The sequence below is a fragment of the Erithacus rubecula genome, assembly GCF_903797595.1.
Source record: "Erithacus rubecula genome assembly, chromosome: 2".
In the NCBI taxonomy this organism is placed as follows: domain Eukaryota; kingdom Metazoa; phylum Chordata; class Aves; order Passeriformes; family Muscicapidae; genus Erithacus; species Erithacus rubecula.
The window spans coordinates 25179835-25202890 of record NC_136685.1 but is presented as its reverse complement, the minus strand read 5'-3'; the positions used below and the strand labels follow the sequence as shown (position 1 = coordinate 25202890).

The 23056-nt window shown below is 39.7% G+C and overlaps 2 protein-coding genes across 2 annotated transcripts; both read right to left on the bottom strand.

Moving 5' to 3' along the window:
• Positions 1-4554: 4554 nt before the first annotated feature.
• PTP4A1 (protein tyrosine phosphatase 4A1) lies at positions 4555-11013 on the bottom strand. The gene is made up of 5 exons (XM_079333419.1): positions 10875-11013; positions 9240-9332; positions 8733-8863; positions 7017-7091; positions 4555-5977 (listed from the first exon to the last, which is right to left on the bottom strand). The coding sequence occupies exons 1-5, from the start codon at positions 10977-10979 to the stop codon at positions 5860-5862; spliced, it is 522 nt and encodes a 173-aa protein (XP_079189545.1). The 5' UTR covers positions 10980-11013; the 3' UTR covers positions 4555-5859.
• Positions 11014-11283: 270 nt separating this feature from the next.
• On the bottom strand, positions 11284-17530 carry LOC306816947 (uncharacterized protein). The gene is made up of 2 exons (XM_079333420.1): positions 17396-17530; positions 11284-11424 (listed from the first exon to the last, which is right to left on the bottom strand). Exons 1-2 carry the CDS (start codon positions 17432-17434, stop codon positions 11329-11331), a joined length of 135 nt encoding a protein of 44 aa, XP_079189546.1. The 5' UTR covers positions 17435-17530; the 3' UTR covers positions 11284-11328.
• Between the last annotated feature and the right edge of the window lie 5526 nt (positions 17531-23056).

Here is a 23056-nt window from a genome sequence, read left to right as displayed (position 1 = left end):
TTGCCATGCAATAGAACTTATTGAGACCCAACTTCAAAGTAGCATAAATACTCTGGTAGTGCTGAAAGACAATTGAGACAGGAATGTAAAAATCAAGTGCTGTTGAACAGTACTTATTTTTTTTCCAGTGAAGAAAACCAGTTAGCAATTAAGGAAGTCCAGAAAGGAGTTTTGATGAGAAGTAGCCAAGTGAAATAGAATGATCAAGAATTTCTGGTCAGGGAAAACAGGAACAAACTAAGAAAGTCAAGAACTTGGGAGGTAGACTCTCAATGTGTGAAATAGACCTTATGCAGCAAAGGGCTAACTCAAGATCAGGCAATTGAATGAAGTCTTAGAAGTAAAAAAGGTTGTGATGTAACAAAAATATGGGGAAGTTTGCATGCTCTCCATCAAAAGGATAACCTCCTTAACAACACAAAGTGATTGGATATTATAAAATTGTCTCACTGATTAGATTAAAATGGGAAACAGCCAGTGTCTGCCCATTAGCAAAATTCTGTCTGAATAAAGATATAGTGCAGAAACATTCCTTGTAGGGTGGCCTGAGGTAGCATCTGAGATCATCAGGGGTATATAGCTCCTGCCAGGTACCCATCCTCCATTGCATCCTACAAAGAACTCCCAGTTAGAAGGCAGGGAGAAGTAAGAATCCTGCTATACAAAACCATGGAGAGTAAGGTAGCCCATCCCTGGGATAGACAGGGGATGTGTTACCGTGGAAAACCTTGTATATTAAGTGTAAAGGGATGAGTGTACTTGCAGTATAAGGGAACACTCTTGTCTTTATATCCTTTTACTATGATGAACTGAAAGTTGTCATAGAGTTGAATTGAAATTTTAAAGGCAAGTTCAGGGTTTGCATGCCCTACCTAAAGATACACTGATTTACTGGGGAATTGAAGACAAACTAAGATACGTGTAGCTTCCTACTAGCACTGTGGAAGTGCATGACAATGCTGAGTGACACTTCTCTGTTCGGATCCTGTTGTAACTATGTTCCTATGAGTGGGGAAGAAGAGTTCTTAAACCGCAGCTGTCCTTCCTCTAAAGTCCAAATGTATGTCTTCCTCAGAACAAGCATCAGTGAAACTTGATGGTAAAGCATATGCAAATTTATAAGAAGGATTGGAATCAACTACTGCTGTTATTCCTTAAGACTCCAGCCCACTAGAAAATACCCATTCCATAAATTTAGGTTTTGTTACAGACACAGGTTACATATAGTGTTGCGACTGATAGTCTTCTACTATATGAGTATTTCTGACTTGAGCATTCCTATGTATTTAAACACTGCTATCTGATTTTCTTCAGCTACACTTCTAAGAATTCTCATTTGAATCAGTAATTGAAGCAGGCAACTTGATCTTCTGGCACTGTCCCTATCGTTTCTTGTCACACCACCATTTAAGGACTATTACCTCACAAAGAGGCTTTCTACCGATAAGGAACTTGTGTTGTTATTGAGATCATTATCAATGCATTAGGACAGAAAGTATCAAAATAAACAGCAATCATGCAGACAACCATCAAGACAAAAATAATGCCACTTGCTGTGTTTACACATAGCAGAAACCTGTATCAATAAGAAAAAAATCAGGTTCTAATTGTCAATGGTTATTACATATTAAGAGCAGGGTATGTGGAGAGAAACACTTTACCTGACACTTTGAACAATTCTTAAAAGAAGTTAGGTGATATTTATTTAATATATCTGTAGATATCAATACTACAAACTGATTTTGCCATCCCTTGCTCCCTTTACAGAATACATTCTCATCTTTACAGAGTTCTTCATCTAACCTATTTTAGGTATCTCTTATCATAGGAGATGTGAGACATATGCCTAAGTGCAAAATTCCTTTCACTAAGAAATCTATATTTCTTCAGTTTAGTCTCTCCCAACTATAAATAAATTCCACCAAATTTCAGCTGATTTCAGGAGCTGAATTCAACTTGTAAAGTATAACTGACTCTTTTTTTCCCCTAGTGGGATTGCAGCAATACATACAAAAAGACAATAGGAATCTTCTTGGAACATTATCTCTGGTTTGATAGTTTTCCCAATACTGACAGAAAATTCTAGCTTGTTAATGACACAGCAAAATCCTAGCTAATCAAATATACTGTTTTGAGTACCCTTTCAGTTATTATCTAAATCATGTTGCACATATTAAAAAAAAACAAAAAACAAAACAGTCAAGCAGTTGCAGTCGAATATTCAGACGCTTGAAAACAGTTAGGGTAAGGTCATCTATGAACCCTCAGTCTGGTCCTCAAATACTTGTATTTAATTTCATAATATTTTTATCCCCATCTCATTTGTAAGGATATATGATGCTCACATAAATAAGCAGTACTTTGCAAGTCTTTTTACTGCCAAAGATCTTAAATCTAGCCTTGGATTCATCCTCAATACCAAATTACACATTTTCTGATTGTTTCTTCTACAACAATGCGGATGGGTCTGATTACTTGAGGAATGGCTGCTTATCTCCAGAACAACCCCACTAATATATGGACTGGAATGGATTTTTATACACCGAGAACCAAAGACAGGGAGATTAGAAGTATTAATTAGTTTTGAGTAGTCTGAAGTGGTTCAGGACTGTTCAGAAACAAAGTTCTACATAATTTCATATATATTTAAATACAGTATTTACAGACTTATGCTGAAACTGACTTAGCACTTTTGAGAATCAGATTCAAGAAAATCACATTCTGTTTTATACCAAATTTTGGATTATCAGTAACAAAGTGCCTTGCTTTACTATCTTTCCTCCAGATTTTTAAGGGACAACATGACAGAATAATATAGAATTCATCAGTTCTCTGCTGCACTAATTGCAAACTCTCACCTCATTTCCCATGAACCTTTCTGCTACGTGCCAAGGAATCCTGTAAATACTACCAGATTTACAAGCCACATTACATAAGCCATTAAGTCCACAGCACAAACCAGTCTAGCAGCTGATAGAAATGTACTACAACATACCTCTTGAGGAGGCAAAGCAGTTACACATTCTAAGCATTCAAAATAAAATGTTACATTAAAACCTGTCTTCCATGCCAGGCTTTAGCCTTAAGATACAATAATTCCATTTAAGCATTTCTTCACTTGAATTTGTAAATATGTAAATATATATATATACACACATCACATGGAAATTCATTCAACTTGTTTTATATAGCTCCATCTGCTATCCTATCCTCACAATTGAAGTATAGTTGAAAAACTACCAGAATTGTTACAAAAAATGAAGAGATTTTCTGTTCCTTGGAGTCATGCCTAAACAGGGAAGTTCAGAAGCTGACTTTTGGCTTTCAACAGACACATGCTACTGCAAATTTTTCTCTGCTTACTGAAATCAACTGAAGTCAAGCCCAGTCTCAAGTTTAAAGTTCAATGAACCAAGCTTCTATTACTAACATGTTAGAGCTCTTTACTGAAACACAACTCTCCTCACCCATGATGAATTCTGTAAAGACAGAGCAAAATCTGATCTATGAAGAAAAACTGCAGTAATAATTTTGAGTAAAAAAATTCTAGCCATTTTACTTGTAGTTGTTTTACAGAATTTCATGGGTGATCAAATAAGTTTTTTGAACTTGGAAACAAATCTGTGTTAAATCAGTATTTACATTAATCAGTCCAGCTTGTCAGAATTTATGAAGATTTTGTCTTTGCCATTGTTCCTGTAATCTAGTCCATCTTGACAACAGAAAAATTGATGATTTTGGATGTAATTTCCTAAGAGCTCATTTCTTCAATCAAGTGAAGCTGTATTCCATTAAATAAAATACTTTTTAAACCATGTTCAGCTTCCAAAGGAAAGATGATCCAAAGTTTATTTTGCCGCTTTAAAAATTGTGCTGTATTAGGCATTTTTCAATTATACAGTGCTCTTGATGATGAGGCTGTAACTTCTCCAAATGCAATCCTTCAGAAATCTCAGTGACTGATATTATGATCCCACCTCACTGCTTAGAAAGGGAGATGTATTAAACAAAGTTTAAATCTAAGCAGATATGAGCATAGATCACTTCAGCTGGCTACTAAGAGCACCTTTCAGTTCTCATCAAGAAGTTAAGTCACTGCTCTGGAAACTCACATACAGGTCTTTGCTCACACAATTTTTGGAACATCTTGTTTGTACATAGTTTCAGTCTTGACAATGAAGCACTTTATCACACTATTTTTACCTGAATTCTAATGGCACTGATTAAAATGTTCTCCGAGCTTTACTGATGCATATCCTCTTCTGCTTTACTGCAAAAACATCTCCAAGGACACCAGGTAACCTATTTTAGTAGTGGGGACAGCAAGTCACATGTAATCTACATGAAAATATACTGTACTTTCTACCATTATTTTTGTCCACATTTATTTGAGTAAAGCAAAAAGCAAACATTACATCAAAGGGGACATTCAGGCCTAGATTTTAAAAAAATAAGAAAACAGATGCCTGACTAGAGTTTGAATTTAGGCACCTCGAGATTTCTGACATAGTACACAAAAATAAGTGAAAGTGATGAGGACTTCAGTGAACTTCATAAGTGCATTTCAGTATTTATTTAGATGTTTTAAGCTCTCGCACTAGATTTTACAAGCTGGTGAACACTGGCAAAAGTATTTCTCCCACAGAACTATAACCACACATTCCCAAGACAGTATAAATATATGGTTGAACTAACATTAATACACATCACCATTTCATCAATTACATAATAAAACAAATTATCAAGTATCCAAATATTAAGTTACGCAGCTTGAAAGGCATACAAAATATTACAGAGGTCTGCCCAAGTCACAGCAGAAACTCAAGGAGGAAAAACGAAAAGAAAAGAAAAAGATCACACTTTCAACAAAGCAATAGTTGGTAAACAACTCTCAATAGGTACAGTAAAAGAAAACTACAAGATTTTTCAGAAATTTTCTGATTAAGAATTTTTAGCTACAATAACAAAGCGTTTCTACGTTTTAAAAAAATATTTACTAAAGTAAAGGGCATATTCTATACTTCCTGCACAAGACAAAGGCAACATTTTACTAGAAATATTAAATAGCCCCTCCCAACCTTTTCAGGCCCTCTGTTAAGTTGCACATGAAGTGCCAACATTAATTTTACTGTAAGGCTTTTTGTCTGGAGACATTAAAGACTTGTGTGCTTCTGTACAATTTAAAAGATCTTCTACATGAATAACCGGAGTAATGACTTGTAATATGGAGAGGTTCAGGTAACAGAAAAGTACAGATGCAGGGGTAAAAAGTTACTGTAATTCATAGTATTAAAAAGACAAGACTGTGCAAATCCTGATAATTCTAGTGCGATTGTGGGAGACGAAACATACAGTGAGCAGGCAAGACTACTTTAGAGGCCATATTCTTCAATATTGAAATGACTGTAGAAAAAAAGATAGTAAGGTCCAGATAAGCTGGTAGTTCTCACATCATCAGAACTATGCTCATTTTAAGGAAAAACATATAGCTGATATGCTGGGTATTTTGGCACCTAATCTCTCTACAGATTGATTTATTTTAGTACCCCAATTTTTAGTAGTTGAAACTAGGTCAGTAAGACTCAATGGCATGATTAAAGGATATTTGATCTGATAATTAATGAACAAGGAGACAGCTCATAAACAGGGTACAGCAAAAACATTTACTGGGTCTCCAAATAGTCAGATATTTATCTAAACATAGAAGTTGCATTTCTACTGAGCCTTTAGCCTAACAAATACTCCTAAGGAAGCTTCCTTTACTACTAAAAAATACCAGACTGATGTCTTTGGCATGCAGTCTGCTTAATTCTAGTTTCCATCCTTTATTCCCAAAGAAGTACTATAGGCTGTTGAGCTTTACTGAATACAACAATTATTTCGGTGACCATTGGAGTCTTTAAAGCGCAGACGCATCTTGGGGCGGTATTTCTCCAAGTACAGAAGTTGCTTGCTGTTGAAAGCTCCACGCCGCTTCCTAGAGGGAAAAAAACAGATTTGAAACAGAACATTAATCTACTGCCCAGTGACAACCAGAGAAAAATATTTTTAGATCACTTAAAAAAGCCACCTTCAAGTCAAGGCTGCAACCAAAGTAGGGATAATTGGAAGTTAAGTGCCAGGAAAGAGGGTGGTAGCTTCCTTTCATAAATACCTCACTGGACTACATCCTCAAAGGAACACATAGCATTTTATACAGTGTTCTAGCCTATGATAAGCAAAAGGCAGAGATTTTACATTAAGATCATTAGAAGAAACTTCAAAAGAAAGCTATAGAGCACATACAAGATGGTCTTCTTGAGAGCTGAAGTTACTCACTCTCTTAAACTAATTATGAAGAACATGACAATAATAAAAAGTACATAAACATTTAAAGTCTCCAAAATAAGATGCTGAATAGAAATTGAGCTTTCTTTGTTTTCTCAAACCATATGTATGCAAAAGAAACTGTTTGGAATATGTACTGGCTTCCTATTCCTTATTTCATATGAAACCAATACAAGCTGAATTTAGTTCTTCAAAGGCCTGGCAATTATGCAAGAAGTATTTTGCTATTGTTTATAATGGATGCAGCTTCTTTTAAATATAGCTGAAACCTGAGAAATTAAAACATTAAGACAAACTGTTCTCATCCAATTTACATACACTGATTAAAAAAATCCAAGGAAATATTTGTCTTCAGTAGACTACCAAAAAAGACAAAGGTATTCTGCCTTTCATATGTAAAATAAATAAAGAGAACTCTGCAAATCTAACTGAAAGTTAGGGGGTTGGTTAATGGTTGTTGTATTTTTTTAAAACCTCCCCAAGTAATTATGTACAGATTCTGGTTTCAACAGAAGAACATCCATTCCACAGGTCCAAGTCCTACAACACTGACTGCATGCAGTATAATTTCAGATGTACTAATTAAGTACCTTACAAAAAAAAAAAAAAAAAAAAAAAAAAAAGGCATCAAAGACAAGAATAATATATACTGAATCTTGGGAACAGCTATATGTTAGTGTTACACTTACTGTCTTATGAACTGCACTGCATCTTCGTACTTCATTCCACATTCTATCAGTGCAAGAGCAACTAAGACTGGAGCTCTGGTTCAATAAAAAAATATTTTAGTTCAGCTTTTGTCAAAGTACATTTAGAAAAACAATTTACTTTGTTTTTTGCACCTATGATGTTTCTTCACTGGGAAAGCAGAAAAGGCAGAAGGCATTTCTACATTCACTGAGACATAATATCACCTCGTTTTGAGTTAGCCATTCTCATAAAATACGGATTTACAATAATTCTGGTCAAACTTAGCTTCGTTCATCTGACTTAAAGTACAGGAAAGGACAACAAAAATAAAAATGCAAGTAATCTTTAACCAATTGTTTCAAATCAATTGTTTCTGAGGAAGAGTTGCACATAGGTTTTTATTCTCCAAAATGAATCATCATTAGAAGCAGTCAGGATGCCAAAGCAGAAGCCAGAAGACGGGTTGAGTTCAGTAAGAACTGACAAATTCTAGAACTAGTGTCACAGGTTTTGGGAACAGATGTAGTTAGTCCACAGGCTTCTGCACTCCCCTGAGGATTTCCTTGTTTGCAATGGTGTTCCTCCTCTGACAGAATCAATTTTCAATTACAAAAGCTTGACTTAAATCAAACTCAAATACATTAGCAATTTATGACTCTCAAAAATAAAAAAAACCAACAAAAAACCCAAACAAAAACCACGAAACAAACAAAAAAAAAAAAACCCACAAGACAAAACCTCATGCCACATACTAGCAATAGACTTGTGCATATAGTAATAACTTTAAGTGGTTTCATATGGCCAAGGATTTAAAAGAAAACTTACATGATAGAAAGCCAGGACCATGTTTTCAACTAATTAACTGCCTCTTTTGAGGAAAACCAACCAGTATCATTCTAAGCAGCAGAAAAGAACTTGTTTTGATAACATTTGTCACTACAGTGAACTTTGTTATGTGTGAAGCCATAATACACTGGATAAGCCAGGCTTGTGGACAGTAAGACCAAAAACGCCCAGTGTTTATATCGGACATGCTGAAATCCATGGCTAGAATATAGCAACTCCTTTTTGAACAGATCTAGTTCCCAGGTAGTCTAGAACAGCAGAGAAACCATTAGTATCTTACAATTGTTGGGACTCTATTCAAGATAGTGGCAGCAGACAGAAGGAACTAAGAGGAGAATATTTAGCATTAGCTCTAAAAATTTTCACATAGCTTAGAAATGAGACAAACAGTTTTGGGACTTTGGAAAACACTTTTCATCACCCAGATAGATGGTGGATGAAAGCTGGTCTTGATGTGCCAGAACCACTCACTTGTTTGCAGTTAATGGTTACAATGCCCTTGGCTCAAGGAGACTGGCAATACTCCTGACATGGAGAGAAAGCCATCAAGTCACAAAACCCAAAATCCATTAGGGAAAAACAGACAAGAAATCTCAACGGGGCATTCATCAATATACTCAGTACAAGCATGTACTTGTTCACTTAATTTTCTAGACTTTCTGAGAGCTGCGACCAAAGCATCATCTGAGCTAAAAATCTTTAATAAATACATACAACGGTTTCCTGCCATCTTAGCTACTTTTAGTGTGAAGTCATTCCAATACTTGATACATGACTATTTTACATTTGCCTCAAATAAATTTTTGCACTAGATCTTAACAAGTCTGACCAGACATGACTGTTCAACAAATCTTTAAAACTCCACCCACCTTCCAAGACCAGCAACACAGTGTACAGCAATACAACAACCAGGCTCTTCACGAAATTTAACTTTAAGGAGGTTTAGCCAATCATCAACAATCTGGTTGGATGGTGGAGCACCATCATCAAAGGGCCAGTCCTAGAACACAGAATGACAAACACATAGAAAGAGAATTCTTGTAAACTGTATGCAATAGGCAAAAAAAGAAGAGACACAATGGACAAAGAGCTGATAGATGAGGAAACCACCCAAATCTACCATGTTCTAATAGTCTAACTAGAGCAATATTACAAATACATTCCTCTCTATCAATTTTCATTGATCACATGATTTAGCCCAAAACTGAACTTTTTTCCTGACAAGAAAAGGCATCTCCACATCTTTTTCCTCTACCAGTTGCTGGAATACATTCATAAAGTTAATAAGGCAGTGTCAAAAAATCTTGATTTGAGGGAAGGGCGTATAGTGACAAGGGATATGCATTGGTTGTGAACTCTGCTTCTAAACTACTTACCAAGACCTGAATGCCTTCTTTTTCCACCGGAGCAGTGTCATAAGTAGCTTCACACACTCTTACTACTGTGGTAACACCGTATTTCTTAAGTTCCTACAAAGTGAAAAAAAAAAAAAAAAAAAAGCTGTAAGAATAAACTAGCTTCACTTACCATTTAATTTTCTTGATAAACTAACTTAGTAATTAATTCAAAAATTTTCAGTAGCAAATACATGCAAATGCTTGCCATCCTGCAAAGATACAGAAAACTGAAATGATTAAAAACTTCTGTGCTAACACCAGATACTTTAGGCTTTTCTGAAAGCATCATCTTATGTGCAGAATAAGTTTTATTATGTTGGATCAGGCTTTTTGCTTTAAAATCAGATCCTGATAAATACTGATTAATCAAGTAGTCCATCTCCAAAAGATCATTCATTTTAAAGGAACAGGAAGCTTCCTGATTTGCAAAGCTACATACTTCACTAAAAGCATTCTGAGCAAAGTTCAAATCTTCTACCTCTCTCTCTGCTTAAACCAACAGGTTTGTTAGACCACTTACTCTTAAGAGTTACAAACACAGAACAACAAATTATTCCAGTTCCTGAGCTGTCATGACAAAGTTTAGCTTTCCATTTTGCTATTATCCGCCATTAAAGCAATCCCTCTTCCTTCTCCCTGCAGCAAATATCATTCACACTGCAACTGTCACAGTAACAACTGAAGCACAGCCTAAGCATACCTGATCTACTTGTGAGTATAAAGGCAAGCAAATGTTCCCTCACCCTGTTTCCTGTAAATAATCCTGCACCAAATGCAGAACTGAGCTGTGGTACACTTAAAATCTTGCTAAGAAGGGGCTTAGCAAACTCAGATCTTCCCACGAAGCAGTTCCGCAAGGAACTTAATTAGCATACACACACACTTTATACAACCATGCACTTTATAGTTCCAACATGCTAAATATGTGGTTTAGATGATAAATGCAGCACTAGAATTATATTCCAAGCCACTGGCTTTAGTCAGTAGCACGTACCAAAACACCTAAAGTAGCTTCAGCAGCTCTGGGTGCAGAGTAAGCCTACTACCACAAATTTCACTCAAGCAGATGCTATGACACAGAGGATCCTCTTAAGCTACACCAAAACCAGGATCTGCTAATAATGAAAGAAGCTAGGCAGTGAAAGCTTATTGCAATCCTGTTACCACGGTTCTGACCCACAACATGTATCACTATGCAGGAAGTGCAATGAAATGTTACACCACTTCAACCCAATCTGAATGTGAGCTCCTACCACTGAGAGATGTTGGTATTGTTCTACACATAACTCCGCTAGATAATTCCTGTTTACAGACCTAAACAATGTACTTAATGTACCATGCACTAGACAGTATAATTATTACTTCACTCTCAGAATTACATTTGTGAACGCCAAAGTATATGTGATTTGTCTGCAGATTTGCAGATAACTGAGATTTGTCTGCTGATCTTCAAAGCACAGTACAAGTATTTCAAAACAAAAATCAATATACAGTCTCAGTACCTCCTCATATGGCTTTTACAGCAGTTATCAGATAGTAAAGGAAACTATAAATATAGCATGCTGTTCATGGATTAAAAAAAACACATCAGTAAGAATTCTGTACTGGCCTTACCTCTATAAATTTGTTTAAGGTTGCATTGGTTGGATTATGTGTGATCAGGAATCTCATGTTCTTGTAGGTGATTTCCACAGGAGCTGGGCGGTTCATTCGGGCCATATTGATTTAGTTAAACATGCAACAAGATTATGAAAGGATTAAAAAAAATTCTAATATAGAAGTGATGTAGAGAAACTGAAGTCTACTTCACTATACTCCACGTGAAATTCTCAGTGCTTGGAAGTATGAAGTTGGGAGCAATGGGAAATGAAATGAACCTCCTAACAAGAAGCAGCAATTCTTCAATCCAGTAATACTGAGGCAAAAGGAAGGCAGTGCACTGAGGTTTACCCCATCCAGGTCTGAATTCCGTTGTTAAATGCTCTGCCAATTTCAAATCAACACTTCTTATCCTGGTCAACCACTCTTAGGGGGGCTTCTTGGTGGAGTAGTAATGGATTTCTACAGTTCACTTGTCTGCATAGAGGTCGTGCTGTGCCTGGCAGTAGTCTCCACTGCCCTTCAGAAACTCCATAAATGTGTGACCAAGAACACCACAGAACTGCTGTGAAGAGAGGGAGGGGAAAAGCATAATGAGTACAGGTGAAACAAGGTTATAAGACATCAAGCTTTATAAAATGAAAAAAATAAAATCACAGCAACTAAGCAGTTTCACAAGGTTTACTTTTTATTCCAAGAATTAGGTTTGTGTAAGAATGCTGTAACCTTTCTTAGCATGGATTACCAAAAAAGAAATATTTACTTATTACAAAGTTTTCATATAGAGTTTTTGCAATACCAAATCCTGTAATGTATTAAAAAACAGATTTCAGATGTGCTGAACACAGCAACAAGTTTTATGAAGCCCAGTATTTATAAAAATAATAGTTCTTCCAGGATAACCATATAACTGCCTTCTCCATTTTGAATTCAGAGGCATCACAACATCTATTGAAGTTACAGTGCCTAAAGTTACAGAAAAAAAAAAATTATAAATACACCTGACTCAAATAGGAGACCTTGAAAGCAAATGCAGTCTTTGTGACCTAACAATACAATGTGAGCTTTTGAAGCACAGATTTCTAACTAAGGAACATTTCACACACTAAAGGCTGAAGACCAATGGCAACAAACAAAAAGAAACAGAACAAAGAAACACACACTTAACCCCCAACCTGCTAACAAACACGAGAATGAAGTTAACAGAAAGAAACTAAGATGACAATTTCAGATCCGCTTTGCTGCCACTCCAGAGATACTACCATCACCTGTAAGTGATGTAGACTAGGAAAAAACCTTTCAGCTACTTGTAAAAAAAAGATACTTCAGTATTTACCTTTAATAACTTGAGAGAAAACAAGAACTCTAAATATAATAGGCATGGAAAAGGAGTAAGAAGGATCCTCTCAAGTCAAAGGTCAACAAAGTAATAGGAACCAGAAGAATTCAGACTCGGAAAAACTCCAAGAATCATCATCTGCCTCACCAGCCATGCCCTAGGAAGGTGTCAGGTGTGCATTTAAAAGCCTCCCAGGACCAGATGTAGGGAACAGCTGAAATAGCAGCTGAAAAAAAGAACTGAAGGCAACTTATTTAAAGTCAATTTCAATTAGTTTAAGAAGAAGAACAGCAAAAAGGGACAGGACAGCTTTAAGCAGATATAGCTGCACAAGGTTTTGTGCTGCTTTTTGCACTGCACTGTCATATTTCATGCTGATCTCTTCTTAAGACTGTTAAGAAGAATCATAGACAGACCTTGCCCTGCTAAAGGATGAGGGAGTGAAGTTGTCAAACACAAATGCATGCAAGTGAGCTTGAGGACACAGAATAGAGTCATTTGGATGAAAACCTTTCAACTGTTTTTGGCAAAACGGAGATTTTGTGGTGAAAAGAGCGTTTAACATGTTGCCATTCCAGTGTAGGTAGAAAGAAAGAAGTAATCAGATTTCACCCAATCTTCTAGACAGGCTGCCCTTGGTCTGCAACTTGGAGTACTCAAGACAGCAGAAAAAACAGCAAACGTGGAAAAGAGCAGACAGCCAACAATTAGTTAAGTAAAAAAAAAATTCCTTATTTTTAATGCAGATTGCTAATGACATTTAAGAAACTGAGTGCACAGTTCAAATTCTTATACAAAGCAGAAGCAAGCAGATTATGCAATGTTATACTTGAGTTCTATGTGTTATTAACCCTTACAAAGGAATTAATTTTGTTAATTACTGACTTAACAGACAGTATTAGACACATCAGAACCTTACTAATTCACACATCTAAGGACCTAACCAAGCATGTACTTAAGCCTCACTGTTTGCCTTGGCAACTACTGCTGCTGCACTACAGAGGACCAAAGCTCACATTTTCCTTTGATGTGAATGCCATCACTTCTCACCAATATCAGCAGAAAAGTTTCACAGGCTGACCAGCTCCTTTAGGCAGCAACACACTGTACTATCCCAAGACAGCTTTACCAATCTAATTTCATTCTGTTCTGGGAGTCAAATAAAAATTAAAGATGACTAGTACATGGGCATGCTGTTTCTGTTGTGCAGTTAAGCCAGAGTACAAGGCTACATACCCACCTTCAGCAAAAAGACCTGGAAGATGAGAAATCAGCTATGAAAATAGTGTTGCAGTATTTATGATGACCTCAGGCTTTGGGGGAACTCAAATGATGTAATGAACTTTCAAAAAGCCTGGAAATACAGCTTTAAAATTACTGTATTATCTCATACAGTTTTGGTAGGTAAGCTATCAAAACAGTCAAGACAGTGCATGAAAGCAAAAAGTTGCATAAGTGAAATTCAGACACGTAGTGTTGAAGGCAGAAGGTTCTTTAATAGACAAACACCAACTCATCATTTATACCATGAAGTTGAATATCCCAGCATGTTCTTTTCGATTTACATATAAATTTTCCTTGAGGAAATTTAATACTAAAGGATTTTGGAAAAAGTAGCAGTTTCCATCCCAACAGAAAACCCAACATTTAGACTGCTAGAGCCATCAAAATAAACCTGGAAAACAAAACTAGAGTTAATATGCCAGGACCACCTATTGAGAGAAGGTAACCCTTTCATTATAGCTGCATTAATTGTATGATATACTACAATTCAAGCTAGAAGTTAGAGCATAGTCTGTAAAAACTTGAGGAAGGCATCTTGAAAAGGAAGGCTTTAATTCATGCCCTTCTCTGGGACAGAAAGCTGAAGCACCTGGCATCACTGACAAGCAGATTCACATGGCTGTTTATCTGGGGTTTGAAACAATCATTCATATATGACAGAAATAGTTTAAGGAAGTAAACTATTAGTTCATTATTGATATGGGGAAAGTGGAGAGGTGCAAGGTTATCCCAGGCCATTGACAGTCTGGTTCACAACTTGGTAGCATCTTGAAAAGCATGCAAACAGAAGTACTTGCAAACACAGTTATATGACACTACCTTCAGAAGATGTGCAAGATGGTTCATGGTGGCTCAATCCACCTGCTCATAGACTGAAAACATTCACACAAAAAACCAACTAGGTGGTCTCACATTCTCTTAATTCAAGACCTGACACACACCTACTGAAATCACAGTTTCAGAAAACAAAAAAATAAACTAAGTTTCACAACAATTTGAGAACACCTGCAAGGAAGTTCATTGTTCTAACTTACTACCCAACAAAAAGATACTGAATGACAAATATCTCCAACTTCCTTAAGGCCACAGTAGCAACTGCCAAAGCAAACAGGGAAGAGTGGGAGGGTAAGGGGTACAAATTGTGAAACCATTATGCAAAGTAGAAGCACACCTTCATAAGGTACTTTTGACAAAATACACCTCCTAACTACTGCCTGTCCTTATGATATCCAGTGTCCATTTTAGGCTATGGAAAGCAACCCATTGCCTATGAAAATACATTCATATCTCACCAATTGGAAGGGAGAATCCAAAGGTTTATCATAAATTTGTTGTGACATGCTCTATGCCGGAAGTATATTCTTGTGGTTCAAGTATGCAGTGAAGAGAGAAGAAAAAATTATCTCAAAACTTCCTGTATAACAAGTCAATGCAACTTTCACAGATGATGAAACTGAGGCCATGTGATTTGGTTCAAAGTTCCTCTACTGGGAGCACAAAAACAACATGCAAAGAAGCCTTAACAGACATTTGAAAAAAATTAGGCATCACAGAAACCAATCGATCCCCTGGTCTAGCACTTCCTCCTGAGTTTCTAAAAGAAAGGAATCTCCAAATGACTTAACACCATCACTTCAATAGCAAACTACATAAATCCAGTCATTCTATTAAAAAACTATTCCGTTCTATTTTAATCAATAACATGAGAAATGTAGCACATACAGTAATAAACATCTGCATGTATTTCACTGAGTTTAATTAAACCATGAATGCCAAACAAAAAGTTGCAACTGAGAATAAAGCAATAAAGACTTCCATTTAACACATAAATATTGCATTGATCCAATAAAGTGAGTTTTACTTTTTTGATGAAGGTAACAATCTGTTTTTCACAGTTCAGTAATACCCTTATCTGGGTCTTCTGGTTAATGTTTAAAACGAATGATTGCTCACAGTCAGTCTACATGCTGGGACAGATCCGGCATTCTTATGTGGCATGTACTTTGCCAGAACACAAAAGTTTCACTTAATAGAAGTTATTAGAAAAGGCTAATTTCTATTTATTTACAGTCTTACTGACACATTTAGTTTCAGTAAGACAACGATATCCTGTTTCCTTGGTTCTTGTTATATCTGTCACGCATTTTAATTTCTCATTCTCATATTTCCTCTCACAGCTGTGCAATTCTGTATTACCACTTCCACATTTTTCCTCTGAAACTACCCTGTTCGTGTAAGACAATTTCAAAAACCTTGCTGTTCCATCACTGGAATAATACGAGCTGACATTTAGGTGTAATCTTCAGGTTTCTTGATTTGGCAGTTTTATGAGATTACAAAGAGACAGGGTTCATACTTCTGAGTCACTGCTTTCGAAAGTGAGCCGATACAGGTAGACATATTGGAAAGTTGTCACCAGCAGAAACAAGGAACACCAGAATACGGACCTTCATGCCACCAAAGCCGTACAATTGTCAGCTCATAATACTGCAATGTGCATAGCTGGCTACCAGTGAGCAAACAATCCTGCTTCTATTGTCGTAGATGACTTGAATTTATTAATTCTTTGTCTTTCTTGCTTCCCTGCTTTTGGAGGGCATGCTACCACCAGCAAGCAGTGCATTGTTTGATTTTTTTCTGCTTAAACACACCCTGTGCTCTGTAGTCACGCAGCATAGGCACAGAGATTACTAGGTGAGTTAAAAAAGGAAAACAAACCAAAAACCGGCGAGTGAAACCTTCGAAATCTGAACAGCGATCCACCTTCAGAAGGAAATGCCTTCCTTGAAAATATAGATAGCAAGGTCTTAAAAGCAGTTTCGGTCAAAATTAAGGTACTTGACTGTATTCGTGTTCTTATGAGGCTTCAGGCAGATTGCTACAGAAACATCCGCTTCAACATGTACTTAATGATTCGTCTGCGGACTTTTCCTGCCTAACAATGCCGGCCGCACACACGAATTCGGGCATACCCCACCTCTACTGCATAGAGCTCATTTTGGAAAGGACTCACGTCCTCTCTCGCAGCCGGCACGGACTGCTCGCCCGAGTACGGCGGGGACAAAGCGCCCGCCCGCCCGCCTTCGCCCCGGCCGCAGCCGCGCACGTGGGGCCGCGGCGGGGGGTGAGCGCCGGCCAAGGCTGGCAACCTGCCGGGCGGCCAGCCGCCTACGGACAAGCCCCGGCTTGCCCGGACAGCCCCGGGCTACGGCCGCCCCGCAGCCGCGGGGTGCCGCGCTCCCGGCCTGTCTGTCCCAACCTCTCCCCGGCGCGGACACGCTGTCCCGGCCGTGACAGCGCCCCGCGGGCCAGGCCGGGCCGTCGCCCCGACTGCGGCGGTCACGGGTTCGCATCACGCCTCGATCAGGCTCCCGACGCGGAGCCATCTTGTCCCCCGGAGCCGCCGCCCGGCTCGGCTTCCCCCCGGCAGGGGGCTCCCGGCGCGGCCCAGGGCGCGGAGCCGCTGCCCTTCCCGGTGGGCGGCCCGGCCTGGCCCGGCGGACTCCGCCGCACAGAGCCGGCGGGGAGAAGGCCGGGCGGGCGGGCGGGGCGAGCGGCAGCCGAGGACACAAAGCGGCTTTGTGCTCGGTCCGAGCCGCCCAGGAGCGACGGAGAGGTCGCCACCTCCTTTCTCGGTGGAGAAGAGGGGCGGCAGCAGGCGGGGCAGGAGAGGGGCGCCGGCGGGTAGGGAGGCCGAGCCGTGCCGCAGCCGGGCGGGCTCGGCTCCTCAGCGGGCCGCCCGACAGGAACCCAGCCCGGCGTTTCGAAAAGCCGCCCGCAGCCGGCGCGGCCCGGACGACAGAACAAAGAGACAACATGGAGGAGATGAGGGAGCGGGGGAGGAGAGGCGCGGTAGCCGAGAGGCCAGCGGGGCAAGGGGCCAGGGCGGGGGGCGCGGGAGGGCGGCACTCACAGGAATATGGTTACTCATTGAAGACTGTAGCCTGATCATACAGCCGGGGTGCGGGCGCCACCGCCGGGGGCAGGAGGAGCAGAACCAGGAGGAGGAAGAGGAGGAGGCGCTGGAGGCCGCGGAGCTGCCGGCGGGGGTTCGGCGGCGGCGGCGCGGGGAAGGACCATACAGCGGCTGCGGCGGGCGGGCGGCTCTGCGGGCGGCGCCGGGCGGACGCGGCTGCACCAGGAGCGACACTCGGCGCCGCCTCCCGCACGAGCGCCCCGGACCCCGCCCCTCGCGCGCGTCACTGACGAGCGTCGCCTCCACCCAATCAACGGCGCCATCGGCGCGTCTGGGGCGGGCGCGAGGCCGCGGGGGGCGGGGCGGAGGCGGGGGGGCGGGCGCGAGAGGCGGAGGCGGCCGGCGGGAACCGGTTCGTGAATGGGGCCGGCGCGGGGAGCGCCCCTCGGGGCCGCGCCGGGACAGCGCCCCGCCCGCCCGCGCCGGTGCCGCCGGCTTCGCCGGAAAGCGCCTGGCGTGAGCCGCGGCTCCCCCGGGATGGAGTTCCAGACTCTTCCCTGCGCCGCCGGTGCGGGGCGGCCGGCTGATGCTCCGCACTCTGTGCCCGCCGTGGCGGAGCGAGGGGGGAGAGCCGCTCCCGCGCGGGTCGTAGGGCGCGGGGTGGTGCAGCGCCGGCCCCGCGTGGGGTTAATCCGTCGGCCCCTTCGCCCGCGGGCTGCTAAACCGCTCTGGCGAGTTTCATGCCGACAGGAAGCTCTCGGAGCGTTCTGCCCGCAGTTTACCCCGTGTCTTTTAAGCGGAGATGAGAACAGTGATTGTGGTGCTGCAGCTGGGAGCTCAGCCCAGTAGGCCAGAAGCGCTGTGAGGAGCAGCAGGGCTCGCTCAGCCTCCTGCTCCCTCTCGCTCCCGGGAAGCGTCTCCCCGGGCACAGGGGTTCCCGGAGGGCAGGGCTGCGGCGGGGCAGCCGCGGGGGAAGCGCGGATGGTGTCGGTGCCGCGCCCAGGGCCGGCGGCAGGGCCGGCGCTCCCTGCTGCGCCCCGGCACCGGGGAGCACCCCCGTGTGCCCACTGCCAGACCCGGGAAATAACAGCCTATTTTTAGCTTGAGGGCGTCTGAAGCTCTTCTAGCTGTATTTAACTAGTCGAGTCTTTATTCTGCATGTAATTTATTACTACTATACGGATTACAAGAGCTTGCAGAAGTTGGTTTTGATATAAACAATTAGCATCCCCCATCTGAGTCTCTTCAAGTTAGTATCTTCCTATACAAAGGCATGGCTTGTTTGTGATTTTGCCCAAATGTCCTGGTTTTTTAGAACCTGCAAAGGCTGCGGTTTGTCCAGAGATTTTCGCGGTATCTGACACGTGAGAGGTGTGCTATTCAGAACACGTCTCTACTATCTTTCTCTCCACCCGGCTTCAGGAGGCCGTAAGCTAATTTCTAACCCGGAGCCATGTCTCTGCTAGGATAATGTACTTAGCTTCTCTGGGCTATAAATAGATATGGGCTGTATTTATTTACATTGTGTTATGTACTTACTGACTTAGAGCACGTGTCTGGTGAACTCGCAGCTGTTGCCACTTCTCCATATAAAACTTCTTGGAAGCGTGCTCAGAACGCTATAAAATGAGATGATCCCAAGGTTAATGGCTGCTTGGAATATTGTTTACTTTTTAGTGGTTGCAATAATAGGAAGGTTTTAGGAATAAAGAAATAAAGTCAACATAACTTTTATCATTAATGAAGTTTGAAGAATTTGCTCTGAATCACAGAGTTCTGTGATTAAACAGTTCTTTACCTGCTTTAATCCATGTGTTTGGTTTTTGTATTTGGGACTTTTTCCTCCAACAATCCAAGGTTTTGTTTACTGCTTCATTGCACAATAAACTGTTCAGGATTTTAAAATAAAATTACTTTCTTCTGTAATATCATTTGAGTGCTCTAGCAATGCAAACTAGCAGTGCTCTAGCAGTGTAAACTCAAGTTTACATTGAAAGTAAGTCTGGTAGTTTCTCTGAAATTATATACCCAAAGAAAAAAGGATTTATTGTTGAAAACTTCTGGTCTAAAAGGATTTTTTTCTTTTTGAGTAAAGAATGTCTGGATCATTTTAACGATATAATATTAACTTTTGTTAGATTGAGCCTATCTGGTCTCCCTAATTGTGATTAATTATGTCATACTAGTTGTCACTTACTATGCAGTTCCTGTATTTTATGATCTGAGATGGAAAGAGGTACTTGGAGACTACCAACATCTCCCATACTGTAGTATATAGGGCAGAATCAGAGGTATGTGTAGGGGATAGAGAAAGTGGAGAGTTGCAAGGTGCCAGCTAGTGAACTGATGGAACAAAGTGGGTTGGGGAAACAAAGAGGTGAGACTCCAAAGAACTTACAAAGTTCCATTATATTATTTTTTAGTCAGAGGGACCACAACAGGAAATAGTTTTCAACATGCAGTCACACCAAGAACATGTATCACTTTGAAGTGGTTTTAATTTATTGCTACTATATATGTTCTTTTTTTGGGGAGTGTTACTTCTATGGGATTCATGAAAGTTAAACTTTAAAATATTACTGTTATGTTTTAAACATATATCTTTATATACCAACTTATATAAATATTACTCAGACTAAATAAAATTACTGGTTATTAATATCCTTGTCTTTTGCAGACACTTAACTTCTTTAGTCCCCCTAAAAATCAATCAGTTGTTCCTAATGTTTGTCTGGGTCTTCTGTAATATGACATTATGGCAAAAACTCACAAACAATTGTATACTGAAAATGAATGTGAGAATCTGAATTTGTTCAGTTGGGGATAGTTTAATTATGTGTATATAGACTAATCATATTTTAAATTTTAGTGGTATTGGGGATTTTGTATAGGTCTTGATGTCATGTCTATTACTAGTCTATATGTATTGAATTAATGTATACACTGAAGGTTCTACTGGTTAGATCTTTGATCTGCTGATATTTACTGTAGACTTTTGTGTAAAGGTTTCTGAGAGTTGTGCTAGTGCCTGTGTCATGACAATGTGTCAAAACATTATGTAAGTTGACTATCACTGGGTTAGACTGTCATCTAATAGAAAACTCATACATGGCTAAGCAGATTAAAACAAAAAATAATTAAAGGACAAGAACGTAATTAATGCAAATCAATGTAGTTCTAGGGAAAACAACTATTACCAAGAAAGCAGACTTAATGCTTTGATAAGATTACAAGATTGGCATAAAAGTAACTGCAAAGCTGTAACACTAAATGCTCATGTTTTCAAACAGTTTTATCAAAGGAGTGTAATCAAAGATCAGTCTAAAAAACAAGTGTAACTGATGCAAAGTCTGATGAATAGCGAGTAGCAACGATGCCAGCATAGTTCTTCAGAGTAATCTAGACTGTTTAGTAACTTGTATTCACTCAAAAATGTGTTTTAGTACCGACACTTGCAAAATCATACACATAGAACAAGGAACACAAGCAAGATTTGTAAGTTTTCAAGAATACTTTTTGTCACTCTTAAAGGAGTATAGGCAATAGAATGGACAAGTCAATATAGACTCCCAGGGCAGTGCTTTGGTTACAGTAAAAAAGATCATTCTGTTATCCCTAGATATGTGATGTGCAATTGTGAGGAGTAGAGGAATTGATTTTTTTTTTAATAGCATCAATACTAATCCATTACCAAGTGCAGGTCTGTTGACCACAGACCATACCCCAACCAATTCATCTGGAGCCTCTGTGTGTGGCCTTTTTCATGTGCCTTGTTATCTACTCCCTTGTTTATACTAACTGCTCTACCTCTTAGCCCTTTTTTACCTCCCCTTTCAGGTTAGGTGGGGTCTCTTGGATTTTGTGATCTTCTGGTGAACTGGATAGTGGAGTGGAAGGGACTGCAGGGCAGTGTCAATTCGTGTTTGAGAGTGGTAGATCCACAGCTGTGGCATGGAAGAGAGAGATGTATTTTTGAGAATGCAAATCTGCAGAAAATGTTCAAAGACTGAAAACAGTGAGACATATAAAGGACTCTTCCTGTTTAACTCAAAAAGTAGATGCAGTGAAATCTCACAAGGAGAAAATACAGGCCTCTAAAGATTTCTTAGTTCAAAGAGTAAGGTAGATTGGTTTATAAATGTATGACAAATTCACTTGGTCTGAAGTTGATGAAGATACAAGTTACTGGCTTCAATACAGGAGTTGCTGGGTGAAATTTCATATACTGTGATGTACAGGAGATCATAAACTGTAAAATACAGATTTTTACATCTTGAATTGCAAATTTAGCAGGAAAAGAAGACTTTAAATAAAAAATGCTTTACTTCATGTTTTTTAGTTATTTCAGATTCTTTATGGTATTTATATCTCAATGGAGCTGTAGAATTTATCATATTGTGTCTTAACTAGAAATTCTGGTTTTAATGTTTCTAAAGTTTAATAATATTAATAATTCAACTGAGTGCTTCTTTTTACTTTTCCACTGATTATAATTTTGTTTTGTGTATAAAACCCTCTAAATTACTGAGTCTCTTGCTGTTGTCAGTTCTTACTAGATCAACTTAATTTCTGCAGCTTGGTCTCATTTATTTTCTCCTCTAGCATATTTTCCTCTTTATTTTTTTTCTTTTTTTGATGGATGTCTTCAGTCAAAATCTTTTTTCAAGCTTCTTTCTTTCCTTGGGTTCTTTAAAATGTCTCATGATTGTTTAAACATTAGTTAATTTCTTTCCTGTGTCCCAAGTTTGCGTCACTAGCACGGTCAGGATGCGGTTCTGCTCTCATGGTCTGGGCCAGCATGGTGAGAGCACACATGGAGCTCTCTGCTGCTGGCAAATTGCACCCAAGGAACCCTGTTCTGCTGTGAGATTGATGGCACACACCTGTGCTAGAGGGGAACCTTTCTGCTATGGAAACTTCTGTGCTGATGGGCTAGAAGAGGGACACAGGATTTTTACTGTAGGAAATCTATTTGAGATGCTCTAGCACACTATCAAAATGGAAAGACTTTGCAGTGTATTCTTCATATTTGTTTGGCATCCTTGGCTATGCAGATTTATAAAAAAAATACTCTGAATTCATTATGAGGATTTAACACAGATCTTTTCACCATTCATGTAAATGAGCACTTCATGTACTAGGTGTGGTATGCTAAAAGTTTCTGGTATAGCATCGTGATCTTGGGCTAGATGTTGTCTATATACTTTTGTGGTAATGACAATTATTTTCCATTTTCAACACCAAAACTGGTTTGAAGAGAAGGTCATTTTAGTTTCTTTCTGAACCCTTATTATATGCATTGGCCTTGAACTGGTCACAGGGATTAGAACACTACTACTGAGACTTCACAAATACAACCAGTGTGAAGCCATTTTTCAGTTGTTTTTTTGGAAAAATTTATTGAATTTCTCATTTTGCTTCTGTCTGTTTAATAAAAAAATTGTCTCCATAATGCCCATTTTGTGGGCAAAACTGTGAAGATGTGATAAAGAAGGATTTTTCATGACTGAAGGAATGATGGTCTTTTATAAGCACATGCTGCAATAGTCACTTGGCAAGTGGCATGTTCATAGTTGGCCCTTAGGCAGCATATAATCTGAGTAGATAGTATTTAAGTGTTATAGGAGTAATTATAAAGATGAATCATTTCAGAAAATA